Here is a 13,323-nt window from a genome sequence, read left to right on the forward strand (position 1 = left end):
GGGCTGAGGATAAGTGGGCAACTGGGCGCCACATCGTTTGTCGCCTCCATTGTTCCATGAAGCTCACATCCTTGACATTGACTCTGAATGCAGCCAAAAGGCAAGGCCTTCACTTTTGCATTCGACATGCATGTATGCGGGCTCTATTATATTCTATAGTTAAAAACAAAAATTGAACTGAAGGAAAAGAAAAGAAAAAGGACACTTTGACGCGAGCTATAAGCAATTCTCTTTGCTTGAACTCTGTGCAAAAATATAAATATCAGAATGACTAACTTTAATTCTACAACTTAGAATATTGGTCATACACGTTTCACTTCGATAAACTTTAAAATCAGTTTCCTTTTCAGGGTAAATATAAAAACGGCAGTAAAATACAAAACACGTGTGGTACTAAAACATCTTTAGACATTTATTAAATAATTTATTTCGGTTTTTTTAACGCTCCACAGCATTTGATGTGCTGTTCTCAAATTCATATTTGATCGTCTTCTCTGGCAGGTTTGGCAAAATATGTTTTTTTTAGGGGCGAGGAAAATTGTCAGTCGGCAAATAACGGGTGTTTTTTTTAGAGGTATAGAACTTTAAGTTGGCATTACTGTTCAAGATGGCGACCGATTTAACAGCTGTCAAGTGATTTATTCTCAGTTTGGTTTGGCAATTCGTCATGCGTGCTTACAAAATCCAACTCGTGCAAGAATTGAAACCAAACGATCATCAAGCAAGGCGTAGATTCGTCGAATGGGCCCAAAACGAGATTGCTGTTGTTCCCGATTTTTCATAAGCCTCCAAGATCTTGTGATTTAACACCGCTAGACTACTTTTTGTGGGGCTATGTAAAGTCATTGGTCTATGCGGATAAGCCACAAACGCTAAACCATTTGGAAGACAACATTCGCCGTGTTATTGCCGATATACGGCCAAATGTTGGAAAAAGTCATTGCAAATTGGACGTCCAGATTGGACTACATCCGAGCCAGCCGTGGCGGTCATATGCCAGAAATCATATTTAAAATGTAATGCCACAAGATTATCTTTCATGTCAATAAAATTCATGTCAATCGAATAATCCATCGTTGTTTTATTGCAATTTAAAGTTCTATACCTCTAAAAAAAACACCCTATATATGACTATTTTAATTTTGTGTTTTGTATATTTTTTGAGGTTTGTTCCGCTGACAGCCAAGTCAAGCAAGATGCAGACGTGCCGTTGTATTACTCATCCGGTTTCCTCTAGCGAAGCCAATTGGGATGACAGGCGAAGGGGAAGCTGTCACTCAGGGAAATCGGGGGTTTAGATGATGAAAATGAAATGATCATGGGGGTGGTGGATCAGATAGGCCCAATCAGTGTCAATCACGCGGAACACGGTATAAATTGAGTTATGAATAGCCATACACGATACACGAATCACGAGTAATTTGTCCATGTGATGGATGGCTGAGCAACGACCTTGGCCACATCCTCAGCCTCTCGCAAGGATACTTGGCCGCAACAGCGCACCTGCTCCCACCACCTACTAATCGATTTTTTTGCCACCATGAGAGGAGCAAGGACAAAAGGATGGCAATGTATCTGCATTAGTGGATTGCAAGAAATGTCAATTAGCACGGAGGTATCCACGTATGTGTATCTATAACTTTACATAAATAGTGGGTGTTTATGCGTGCCAGGCAGCGATTTGAGCACCTGTTCGATGCGATTGTTGGATAGCGGGATTCGAAAGGGGTTTTTTCAAGTGGTTTCATGATCGTTCCGCTTCGTGCCTGCCTGTCTGGTGCACTCCTATTGATTTCAGCATTATTGAAAACACGCGCCAGTCGCTCGTGTGTCTCCGAGCCTAATTGAAATCAGCCGGCAAACAGTAAACAACTGAAACAACTGAAACAACAATTAAAATTGCCCGACAACAATCAGCAGATTGTTCGTCATTCGTCGTTTACCTACTAGTTTAACCAATAATGAATCACAAGCAGCGAATCAAGTGAGTTTATCAGCTGGTTAGTCAGCGATCCATTTGATTTCCATTAATTAAAACCAGCTTTTAATAATTGTTTTGACCACATAATGAATCATTCAGAGTATTATTTACTTTTAAGTAAAATGACACCCAAAAATAATTGTGCAATTCGTTCAATTGGATGGGAAAGAAACTGATAAGCAATTTCAAAGCTAATTAAAGATTGTCAACAACTTTAGGGATTATATGAGTAAAACCCTTTTTTATATAGTCATCATTTTTTGTTAAAAAAATCGTTAGTTTAAATAAATCACAAATTAACAAATAGAACTATTAACAGGCTGTAAAATAAATATTCCTCGTAAATTTCAAGCATATTTCATTCATATATTGCACAGCTTATATTTGACGTGAAAAAATACATAGTTGGCATTTTCTGGCAGGCGAAAAGTGAATTTTATTAATGTTTCTATGCATGAAAAATGTTTATTTTTGGCAGCCAGGCGTTGACATGGTAATTCAGCATTTGATATCCTCCCGAGACTCTTTTAACCGACCCTGACATTGAATGCCGCATATAGAAAGTAAGATCGCCAAAAAGTATTTCAATCAATGCATTGCCTGCTCTTCTGTGGGAGTAGAATTCCCCCAATTCTAAACATTTTACTCTTCGTACTATGCCAATTATTTCCCGCTGTATCTATGTATCTACACGTCGAATGAAATGAACTGCAAGGAGGATTTGTATCTGGGGGAGACGTCATCGGTTACCGGAACAATAGCCACGAGCTTCTGCCGTGATCTCCGCCGGCGCTTGGATGAGCAACTCGGCGGCGGGTACACTTCCGCATTGATGGGTGGGGCAGTTTGATAGGGGGAGGTTCTGTCTGGCACCCGGGAAAGCCAAAAATGCCCGGGAATGTGTGTTTTCAGGGCCAATCTAACAGTAAAACAGTCGTGTGGATACCGCACTTCCAATCCAACCTGGGACGACGATGGCGACTCACTCTGGCACTGACCACACCAAATCAAGAACCATTCGCAGCTGTTGTGGGTGGGCATCATATTTGTGGCCAGCTGCCAAATCTCAAATGCCGGCATTCGGCGATAAATACGATATATGTTTCGCATGTGTTCAGCGAAAAAAGATTAATTTCTGAATTCACTTAAAATCCCTTTGGCCAATGCCCTGCTTGCACCTATGGTACATAGCTCTTAATACTGTGCTCCCAAAAATTCAACAAAATATGCGACCAAAAATTATCGCAGATAATAAAAAAAATTGGCAAAAAATGGCAAAAGTGCAAATAGAAACAAGGCACTACACTTTCATCTTTTTCCTTCACCCACTTTAAGGGGTATTTGCCGACCAAATCGAGCCTTGGGAAATTCTTTGCTCGAGAAGCCAGCCAAAGAAAGCTCCCCAACGAATTCATGACCAAATGGGTGCAATGTCAATAGCACAGGCCCCAATCTCAGAAGAAGAGGAAGATGCTCTAGAAGCCCCCAGCTCGTGTGCCCCCTTTAAAAAGATTCTTTTACACACTTGCCCCCCTTTTTGTCGAACATATGCAAATTCGTTTTTTGAAGTGCCGAAATCGGAAATGAAAATGAAATTGCGCCGCAAAAAGCAGCTGCGCTAGTGCTAAAAATATTGTCAATTCTATAATTGTGCAAATTATATAAATATTTGTAGAGTGCTCTGCTGGCCGATTTGTTTGGCCAATTGTTTGTATTTTTCGCCGGCCAAATGTGGATCAAGTTTATGTTATTACCAACGACAAGGGAAAGAGTTTACCCAAGCTCAAGGTGGCTACGTTTGGCGAGGAGGCAAACACCTTATTTGTGAGGAGATACTAAATAATTTACAATGCCTTTTGATTAATAATGTTGCGTTTCGTAGTCTGGTCGAAATTTTTAAGTAAATTCCGTGAGAAAACACAAGTGTGCAGAGCATGGCTGCGGCGAAAAATGAAAACAAAATGCGGTTTAACGTGTGAATTGGATGTTCGTGACGGAATGAAAGCGCCAAAACATTCATTTTTAGCTATCCGAAGAGGTAATACTCTATATATTTTTATAAAATTATTTTTGTATGTTTAAACAAGCATTTTTTGTAATAAATGGAAGAGAGCTCAAAACAAAACAGGGAAATTTTAAATGAATAAAACGGATTGACTACAAAGGAATATAAGTAACATTCATGCAATGATTAACGATATATTTAATGGTATAATCTATAATTTTGCAATGGAGAAAGCACAAAAGGCTGTTTACGAGTAAACTATTTGCCCTGAAGCCAATTTCTCTGGAATGCATAATTGTTTACGTTAAAATCCGAAATAGGCATTTTACAGGCCTCCTTTGTTATGGATAACTTGTTGTTGTTATTGAACATTTTACGCAGAATTGTAAAATAACACCAACAAAATTAAAATACCAGTAGACGGGCACAAAATTTGTTAATAATTTAGCCCTAAGAACGAGTATTATTTGCGAAGCGAGCGCAAAATAAACAATTTTGTTATTCTTTTCAATTGCGTCAATGCGGGGTCTTAGAATTCTGAGCAGGTGGAAAGGTGGAAAAGGGGTTGTTTATGGGCTGGCTAGCAAGTGGGCCAACAAGTGTTGGCCCTCTTAAATCTGGCGTAAGTTATTAGCACACAACACAAATTCGGCCTGTCTGGGGAAACTTTGAACGGAAAAGCGCGATCAGCGATCGATCGATCATTATCCGCGATCAGATCAGTAAACAATATTTGATTCTCTAAACAACACTTAATTTCGCTTTCATTTTCCTACGCCATTTGTGCGGCTGTCGTTGTTTTCGATTTTTGTTTACTCTGTCGTCGGTTTAATGACACAAACAGAGAAGGAAACTTGTTAAGTCAACGAATCTCACAGTGGGTAAGCTCGCAATCCATGAAATACAATCCTTTCCAGCTCGTTTGAGTTTTAAACAGACATTTCATTTCAATTTGGCCTCTTTAATTTACGTTAACTAGAACCAGAATTTGAGCCATTGATTTGGGTATTTCAATTTTGTTTATTTTTCAAAAATGTATTATTGAAAGTTTTCGTAAGCACACAAGCGGCGCAATATTAATAATTCAAATTGAACTGCGCCTTCGATGTACTCGCTTATTCCCAATTGCGTTTTAATATCACTGCCCCCAAAATTGGGATGGGATTGGAAATACCCAGCACAGCCATCAGAAAGGTCATCAAAAAATTGGCTTTCTTTGCGCCGAAATTTCAGCCTTAGCGTTCGGTGACGTCGTGGATTTCAATTCAAGAATCTGAATAAATGCCAAAACAGCCGAGTATTAACACAAAATATTGTGCATTAATGAGCTGTATTGTGTGTACTTTGTGACTCGTTTGTAGGCGAATCAAAGGAATTTCTTATGAGCAACTATTTTGATCCCCGCCCCTCCTCACGAACCCCTCGCCTGAGCCAAATCAATTAAATTTGAAATGGATGACCAACTGTTGGGAGCCAACAGTCGTCGGTTTTCCATTCGATAGTGCGCGATCCAAAAATAGATACTTTTCAAATATGATTTTTTTAAAACATTCTTCCCATTGATTTCAAATATTTGACATTTTTTCTGTTATAAGAAAATATGAGACCCTAGTAAATTTATAGGAAATACTTTTTGGAGTCCTAAATGATATATTTTTACAAGAATTTCTCTATTCTCAATAATTTATTCGTTTTACCCCACGACATTTATTTTGACATTTATTTGGCTGCGTGGCCAAGTTTTATTTAGATGGCTCAAAGTGCAAGGACTTTTCCAGCCAAGCGTGAAAACACATGTCATTTAAGATGAAGAAAATATTAAATGCAATGAAAATAAATCTGAATGTGAAGAAGATATTTATGCATAGCTAGAGTCCGTTTGAATATAGCTTTATTTACGCTCGCATCGAACACTGAAAAATCGATGAATCTGAAAAATCGAAGTATAAGCTTTACAATTAATTCATGCACCGATTTGGGGCAAGTGTCAGATTTTCATACAGCTGGCTGGAAAATTGGGGGCGGCCAGTAGGAATGCGTCATATTTGTAAGCGGAAAACCAAACCTTTATCTTATCTTGCGAAACGCGACTGACCGCCATATACAAATAATCTGAACAAAACAAATAAACGGTTGGCGATTTTGCTGTCACAATGTTATTCCCATTGATTATTTTCGCGGCTTATTTGCTAATTAATTAACAATTTCTTGTGACAGCCGGAGACTTCAGATTGCGATCAGAAATCCGCTTATTAGCTGGTCACTGGTTTTATAGGTAATATAAAAATATACCTAAAGCACACTAATAAGCATTTACTAATGAATGGCTGCAGTTATCCAGATACTCCCCACAAGCGGATGAACCCGACACGTGGCACTTGGGAATCAATAGACTAGACCTTGGCTTGATTGTTGTTTTCTTTCGATCAATTTTGCTTGGGTTCTGTTTTTTCCGGTCTTCTGGCGAAGCAATTGAATAACATGACAGCCGAACCAGCGAATTGGATTACACGCTTAAAATAAATATTACCGACCAGAGAGACGTAGACGTAGAAAAATGGACATACTGTGTTTTCATAGAAGGTTTGTTAATTTATTTTGTTGCAGTTAAAACAATTTCACTTATTTCATAGCCCAACAATGAAAACCCAACGCCAAAAATACGTTTAGCCTAAAATGCCAGTCTGTATTCCCCGGGAAAACAAAATAATAATAGTAAGGTAATAAAATTAAAAACAAAAACTGGCACAGTACCCGCAGGATTCATGCACCCAGCGTTTGGATGTGGGGATCTTCTCCCGAACTGCCTACCTAAAGTTTCGTATATGCTTACAAAATTCGAGTGAATCGCTTAGGTCCTACTAAACAAGTTCTACGACAGAAATCTAGGATTGCAATAATTGTGTAGTTGTGCTAATTTCTAAATTGTTATCTAGACGGGGTAGTACAAAAATATATATGTATATATATATTATATTACATCTAAGTGGTCATCTAGATGCCGAGCAGGCACTCGCCGTTCCCAGCAGCGCCTGCTGCGGCAAACTCCGCTGGCTACGCCTGCGTCACGAAGTAAACCTCGCCGGAAGAGCCCATGACCACGGCGTGGGTATCGCCCGTGCCACCGGCCAAAGTCGCACTCTGGCCGGTGGCCATCATGTTGGACATGTCGGTGGTGCCGTTGCTGACGATGCTTACCGCCCCGCTGAATGCATCGTCCTGGCCACTGATCTGCGCCTCGGCACTGTGGTCCGTACTCTCCACATGCAGCTGCAGTGAGTCCACATTATCGTACAGAGATCCGCACTCGCCGCACTTAAACAGCGGCTCCACCACCTCCGGATGCTTGCGTTCTACGTGCCACTTGAGGTTCACCGCCGAGGAGAAGTTCTTTCGGCAGTTGGCCACGCCGCAGCAATACGCCCGCTGCTGGTGCGTCTGCCTGTGTCTGTACAGGATCGCCTTGGACTTGAAGGTTCGATTGCAGATGGTGCATACCGGCGTGCTGGATTCAGCGTCGTGCGTCTTCATGTGCATGCGCAGCATTCCTGGGCCCTTAAAGCTCTTCAGGCAGATCTGGCACTGCGGCTGTTTCTTGCAATTGGCCCGTATCCAGTTGGTGTGCGAGTGCATGTGGTTCTGCAGGCCCTTGAACTGCCGAAACTCGGTGCTGCACAGGTGACAAATGTATCTCCCAGATCCCAGAGGCGAGGTGTGCTGGCGTATGAACTCAGTTACCAGATTAGCATCTATTTCGTAGTTATCGTCAGCTCCGGCGGCGGCAATCACGCTGGCCGTCTGCACCAGTTGGCGAGAGTTGGCTGCGGCCAGCTTGCTACTGATCGTTGATCCAGCGGTAGGGGGCTGGTGGTCGCAGGGTTCCAGAGTCACACCGGCTGGAATTTGGTTACTTCTCTTGGCCCGCTTTGGCGTCGGACTGGCCGAGCTTACAGTCAGTGTGGGAGCCACCAGGGCGTCCGATGTCGTTGTGGCCTGGCTGAACTCAACCACAGCGTTCTCCAGTGATATGCTCTGCATCTCCTCTTGGTGCTGCTGATGATGCGGCTGCTCAGACTCCAAAAAAGCCTGGTCAATGTCCACACTAGTCTCGCCATCCGGCGGCTCCATAATTGCATATTGCAGATCGTCGTCTACATCACCGGACAGATGCGGATCCTGTTCGTCTGCGATGTACTCACAATCCTGGTCGATTTCCTCCCCATCCGGATCCTCGAGCATCTCGTCATCCTCTAGCTGGATCTCCTCGATTATGAACGTATCCTGATCTTCTTCGTGCTTCAGTTGCTCCTCCTCATCTTCCACCTCGTCCATCGCCTGCTGTTGGTCCAAATCGTCGAAGTACTCATGCTCTTGGCTTTCACTCTGAGTGAGATCCTCATTGATCATCACTTGATGGTGCTCGTGGTGGTCCTTTAGGAAGTCCTGCTGCTGGTCGTCGTCCAGGACAATGGTCTCAAAGCTGTGATCCCCCTTGCCGTCCAGTTGCTCGTACACATCTTCAAGTTCCTCGTCCTCCACCTCACAACCGTCCTCCAGCAACTGCACGTCGGCATCACCCAGAGAAGCGCCTACATGCTGACCCATATCCGTGGCGTTCGTGGTGGTGGTCACTGTCGTGACTCCGGTGGGCGCCAAGCTGCGTTGCGGCACAAGTTGAACCAGTTGCAGGGTCTGCGTGCCATTGGGCTGCTGTACAATCTGCAGTGTCTGTCCGTTCGGCGTCTGTAGCAGCTGTGGCAGGAATTGCGATTGCGTAGCGGTGGCCTGTCCATTAGTCGTTGGTTGCGGCGCCGTGCTGATGATTTGCGCCAGCTGCGGCGCTACAATCTGGGCCGTCGTGATCAGTTGGCCGTTGGGCAACAGGATCTGCTGCGGCATAGTCGTGGTGGCGCCGGCAGCGGACAGTAGCTGTGCGGGAGCAGGTTGAAGTGTGGGCATATGAATCTGCTGGATCTGTTGCTGCATCGTTTGCTGTTGCGGCGCATGTTCCTGCATTAATTGCATCTGTGGCTGGGGGGCGGGATGCGGGGCTGACTGTGGTGCTGGTGCGGCCTCCAGATGCCTCTGCTTCTGCTGGCGGGACCCCTTGCGGAGCAGCGGCTTTAGTTTTGGTTTGGCAGGCGTCTGCTGCTGTTGCTGCTGGACTAGCTGCTGCTGGAGTTGCTCCTCGAGGATTTTCTGTTGCTTCTGCAGCTGTCGCTGTTGCTTGCGCTCCAGCTGGAGTTGTTGCTTGGCGCTGGCCGCCTCCTGCTGCTGCTGCTCCTCCATAACCAGTGCCACGGTAAGACCGCGGATATACTCGCGCAGCTCCTTGTCGCTGCGCTCGACGAGCGTCTTGAAGGCGTGATTCCGGCTCACGGCGTGGACGCACTGCACGCAAATCTTGTCCGGCCAGCCCTCCGTGGGCTCCACCCGCACGCTGGTGCAGTCCATTAGCATTTCGGGCACCTTCTCGCTGAATAGCGGACGCATTTCCTTGCGCTCCGAGATGCACAGGCGGCAGATCTTGTCCAGCTCCAGGACCTTCTTGCGATCCATTACTTCGTGTTCCTAGGGGGAGGCTGCAATGGGCAAGTTTTTAATTCGAAATTCCCATTAACTTTGATCGGAACCCCGAAAGGTGCAAGAGTACGAGGTTTGTTATGATTTGCCCGCCAAAAAATGGTCAATTAAAATTCAGAATAATTTCATCTGTTGTAAAATGACCTGCTAACTCACTGTTATTAACATGGACTATCGACACGTCTGGTAGCACTTGTGTCAGACAGAGACAGCTATATTGTTATACACAATTTACCATGTTGGTGTTGGTGTGAGCGAAAAATGCGATTTTTAGGCCCAAAAAATGAAACAAATACACGATTCCCGACTTAAATTTGGTAAATAATGGTTTTGTTTTACTTGCACCCGCACCGCGTGCACCTTTCGACCGGGTTCCAGCAACGGAAATCAACTCACCTGCTTTGTATTTATGTAATTTTTGCAGCTCGCCCCACATCCAACACAAAAAACTCTTTAAATATGGCCGCGTCACACAAATCCCATTCGGAACTCACATATTTGTGGTTCAGGGCGAAACACACACGTTCCCGGAGGTGCGAACTTCAAAACCAAAACAAGTGCACACCAGTGGGTCTTTCGGGACCCGGATCGAATGAAATCACTAGCTATCTCTGGCGACGTTATCAATAAGGTTCTTCCATGAGATGAATGAATTGATGAACTGAACTTCTGCCTCTATCTGTCTTTCTCTGTGTGCGAGTGTGAGTGAGATGATAGGCGTGTTGCAAATGGCGCTGCCAACGCGGTGTGCAGAGAAAAATTCCTAACGCATGCCGGTCGGAAATCAATTTGTTTATTTCTTAAGATTTCTAGAATTTCTTTAAATACTTTAAGCTACTTAAGCTTAAGCTAAGAGTTTCCTTCCAAACTTACCCTTTCTTCATTTATAAACGCGTTTTAATTTTAAGTGCTCATCGCACAAGTCCCTTTAATTCATCGATCTTAAGGACCTTCTTCATTGCTCCTTACAATTGATTTCTTTTTATAACAAATCAAACACACAACAATTTTTTTACTCACTTTAACATTTTACAGCCGAAATATTTAATAAAACTAATAAAAAAACGAAAACACAAATTTTAATTCGAGGACATAGCAGTGGAACTGCCAACTCGTTTTTTAAACTGACATTTCGAACTAAAACACACCTGTTGATCCTGGTGTTATTTTCGGATTCAGAAAACTTAAGGCTAATTTTAATAATTTTTAGGCGGGTGGAGGCACATTTGTGTTGGCCACCTCGTACATCTGGCGCTGCTTGTTTCGCCTGTTGTGGGCGCTTACTAGAATGTATATGCCTAGGACAATAGCGAGGGCCAAAAGCAGGCAAGTGACCACAAACCAGCAGTAGAATCCTGGACCATCCTCATCGAACTCGTCTTCCTGTGCGTTCTCCCACTCGGTGTAGTTACCCGATGGATCCTCCTTTATCTGGCCAACCTTCTGCTCTCGGAAAAGCGAGGCCTTGGCCAGATTGCTTGATTCCGGATCCATGAAAACTGGCTCCGTGTTGTCTATTCGGATGAAGGTGAGCCGGCCACCGGTCAGTGTTTCCTTGAACCGTCTCAACCCATGGCCATAATACTCGTATATGTCGGCGTCAAACTCCCTATGCTGGTCCACCCACTGTCCGATCACCTGGACCTTCACCTCGCTCCTGGGATCCATGCCTCGCCCGAAATAGGCTTTTTCTGCAACATCCAGGCCACCCATTCCACTCGAATCCAGTTCGAGGACAGAGGAACGGTGCTCGAAGAGCAGGGGCAGCCTGGAGAGCTTCTTTTGCCTATACACACTGGACATATTCACCAGGATCTTCTCCACAAAGGCGTAGTTCAGGCTACCGTAAATGGGCTTTCGTTCGCCGCTGGGATTACGGAGCACACTGTCGCCCAGGTGCATCTTGTAGCTGTTAGTGACATTTCGCCATGGCAGGTAAGTGATGTTCCTCAGCTGGTAAGCCAAGGGTTCCAGTTCCACCAGTACGTTGATGTTATCCTCCAGACCATACTATAACGATATCACATTTGTAGAACGCATATCGAGTCATCTTCCAGAGAAACTTACAAAGTTATCGCCGAAAATCATGACTACGCAGGTGAACAGGTTGTCGGACACCGCATTGACAAGATCCGTGTGCCGGAAGTGACAGAGCTCAGTCTTCTCGCGCTCCACGTTTGTGGCCTTGGCAATATAGGTCAGCCGCTCCTTCGGATTCAGCTCGGCCGCATAGTTCTGGAGCACGGTGTGGTAGGGCACCCAGGCCAGAACCGAATCACCTCCGTTGGCGCACACCTCCGCCTGAGCACCCCTTCCAGTTAGTTCTCCGTTGCGAAGCCTGAGAAATTGGTGGTTATCCCGCTTGATTGTTGTGGAGCCGTGATCCGCGCACAGGGTGTCCACGAGGCTTGCCTGGGAAATAGAGAGATAAAAGTTAGACGGAAACAAACACCTACATCGTTCGTAAATAACCCTCGTCTTCAGCTTATCTCCGGTCCGCCGGCATTATCTTCTTTAGCTGCGATGGACACTTTGTCACTTTATCGTCAAGCTAATTCAATTTGGAATATCAGGCACTCGAAGGCACACGAATAATTTACGGCTGGCATTGGATTTGTCACTTAAGGATGTCGATGGGGCAAACTAGTTTGGCGACACGACATTTGCCATTAAAGGCAAGGAGTTTTTTAAACGGAGGCCATTTCTAACAAATATGGAATCGTGCAATCTGCTTTTAGACGCCAAATAATTGGATGAACTGCGACACTCTTATTCCAAAAGCAGATCCAAAACAAATTGCATTTGTGCTAGTTCAATAGAACTGATATTTGTAATTCTTTATTCTTTACGTTTGGAATTGACCGTTTCTAAAATGCAACTATCAATACTAAACTATATTAAATGCAAATCCAAATGCATCCTAAAATGTATTCACATATGCCTATGATTTTACCTTCTCGTTTTGGGTCAACGTGGTGGCCCTAATGTGGCACTGCAGGTCCTCCTCGCTGGGGATAACCACATGACGATCGATCTCCGACAGAAGGATGGGGTCCGTCTTGATGCAGAAATGGGGGTGTTCCTCAAGGGCTGCGCCCAGTGCCACTAGCGCGGCCAGGCATCCGATAATGATGGCTTTCATAGACATTTCCGTAGTTCTAGAGCACTGAGTTGGATTCAATTGCGCGAAAGCAGTCGATAAGCACACTTCGGTGGCCAAGTAGTAACTAAATTTGCAATTTTATAACACCTGAGCAACGGACTAAACGAACGCATTCAACTTGACCGCCAAGCTGTCGCACAACGAACACCCCAATATCACCATATTTATCTACTGATGAAGGATTCGGCCGAGATTTGCTTCGATTTTCGGTGAGAGCCGGTCCGTAATAGCGTCACCGAAAACCCAGTCAGTGAGTAACGACGACCGGGGTGAGGAACGTATTCGTTTCCCAACATGCAGTCCACACTTGGCGATAAGATAATCAATCGGCTACCATTTTACTCAATTCGAATAGACCGTATGTGTAACACTGGTTAGTTATGATTTCTGTAAGCATTAGGGTGGACCAATCAGACTGTTATTAAATATTTATCAAAATAAATTCAAAATATGAAAGCACTACAAACTTCTGATTCATAAATGAGCCTCCCTGCAGTTGGTTTTCGTTGTAAGCAAACAAATATGCATTTAGTTAATTTCTAAAACGAAATATTTAATATTTTACATTCAGGAATTAAGTCTTCCGAGTAA

The 13,323-nt window shown here is 44.0% G+C and overlaps 2 protein-coding genes and 1 long non-coding RNA gene across 5 annotated transcripts; 1 reads left to right on the forward strand and 2 right to left on the reverse strand.

Moving 5' to 3' along the window:
- The first annotated feature begins 5,956 nt into the window (after positions 1–5,956).
- Positions 5,957–6,761, forward strand: LOC120444280. Of its 3 annotated transcripts, none has more exons than XR_005615654.1 (4): positions 5,957–6,033; positions 6,204–6,261; positions 6,320–6,569; positions 6,620–6,761. It is a non-coding gene; the product is annotated as an uncharacterized LOC120444280 (long non-coding RNA). The 3 variants fall into 3 exon arrangements; XR_005615653.1 differs by having other exon boundaries at positions 5,984–6,118; XR_005615652.1 differs by having other exon boundaries at positions 5,988–6,261.
- Positions 6,558–10,103, reverse strand: LOC120444266 (zinc finger protein 853). The gene is made up of 2 exons (XM_039623779.1): positions 9,966–10,103; positions 6,558–9,568 (listed from the first exon to the last, which is right to left on the reverse strand). Exon 2 carries the CDS (start codon positions 9,543–9,545, stop codon positions 7,041–7,043), a length of 2,505 nt encoding a protein of 834 aa, XP_039479713.1. The 5' UTR covers positions 9,546–9,568; positions 9,966–10,103; the 3' UTR covers positions 6,558–7,040.
- Positions 10,104–10,749: 646 nt separating this feature from the next.
- LOC120444268 lies at positions 10,750–13,113 on the reverse strand. The gene is made up of 3 exons (XM_039623781.2): positions 12,523–13,113; positions 11,637–11,981; positions 10,750–11,579 (listed from the first exon to the last, which is right to left on the reverse strand). Exons 1-3 carry the CDS (start codon positions 12,715–12,717, stop codon positions 10,776–10,778), a joined length of 1,344 nt encoding a protein of 447 aa, XP_039479715.1. The 5' UTR covers positions 12,718–13,113; the 3' UTR covers positions 10,750–10,775.
- Positions 13,114–13,323: the final 210 nt, after the last annotated feature.

This window comes from Drosophila santomea, chromosome 2R, assembly GCF_016746245.2.
Source record: "Drosophila santomea strain STO CAGO 1482 chromosome 2R, Prin_Dsan_1.1, whole genome shotgun sequence".
Classification (NCBI taxonomy): domain Eukaryota; kingdom Metazoa; phylum Arthropoda; class Insecta; order Diptera; family Drosophilidae; genus Drosophila; species Drosophila santomea.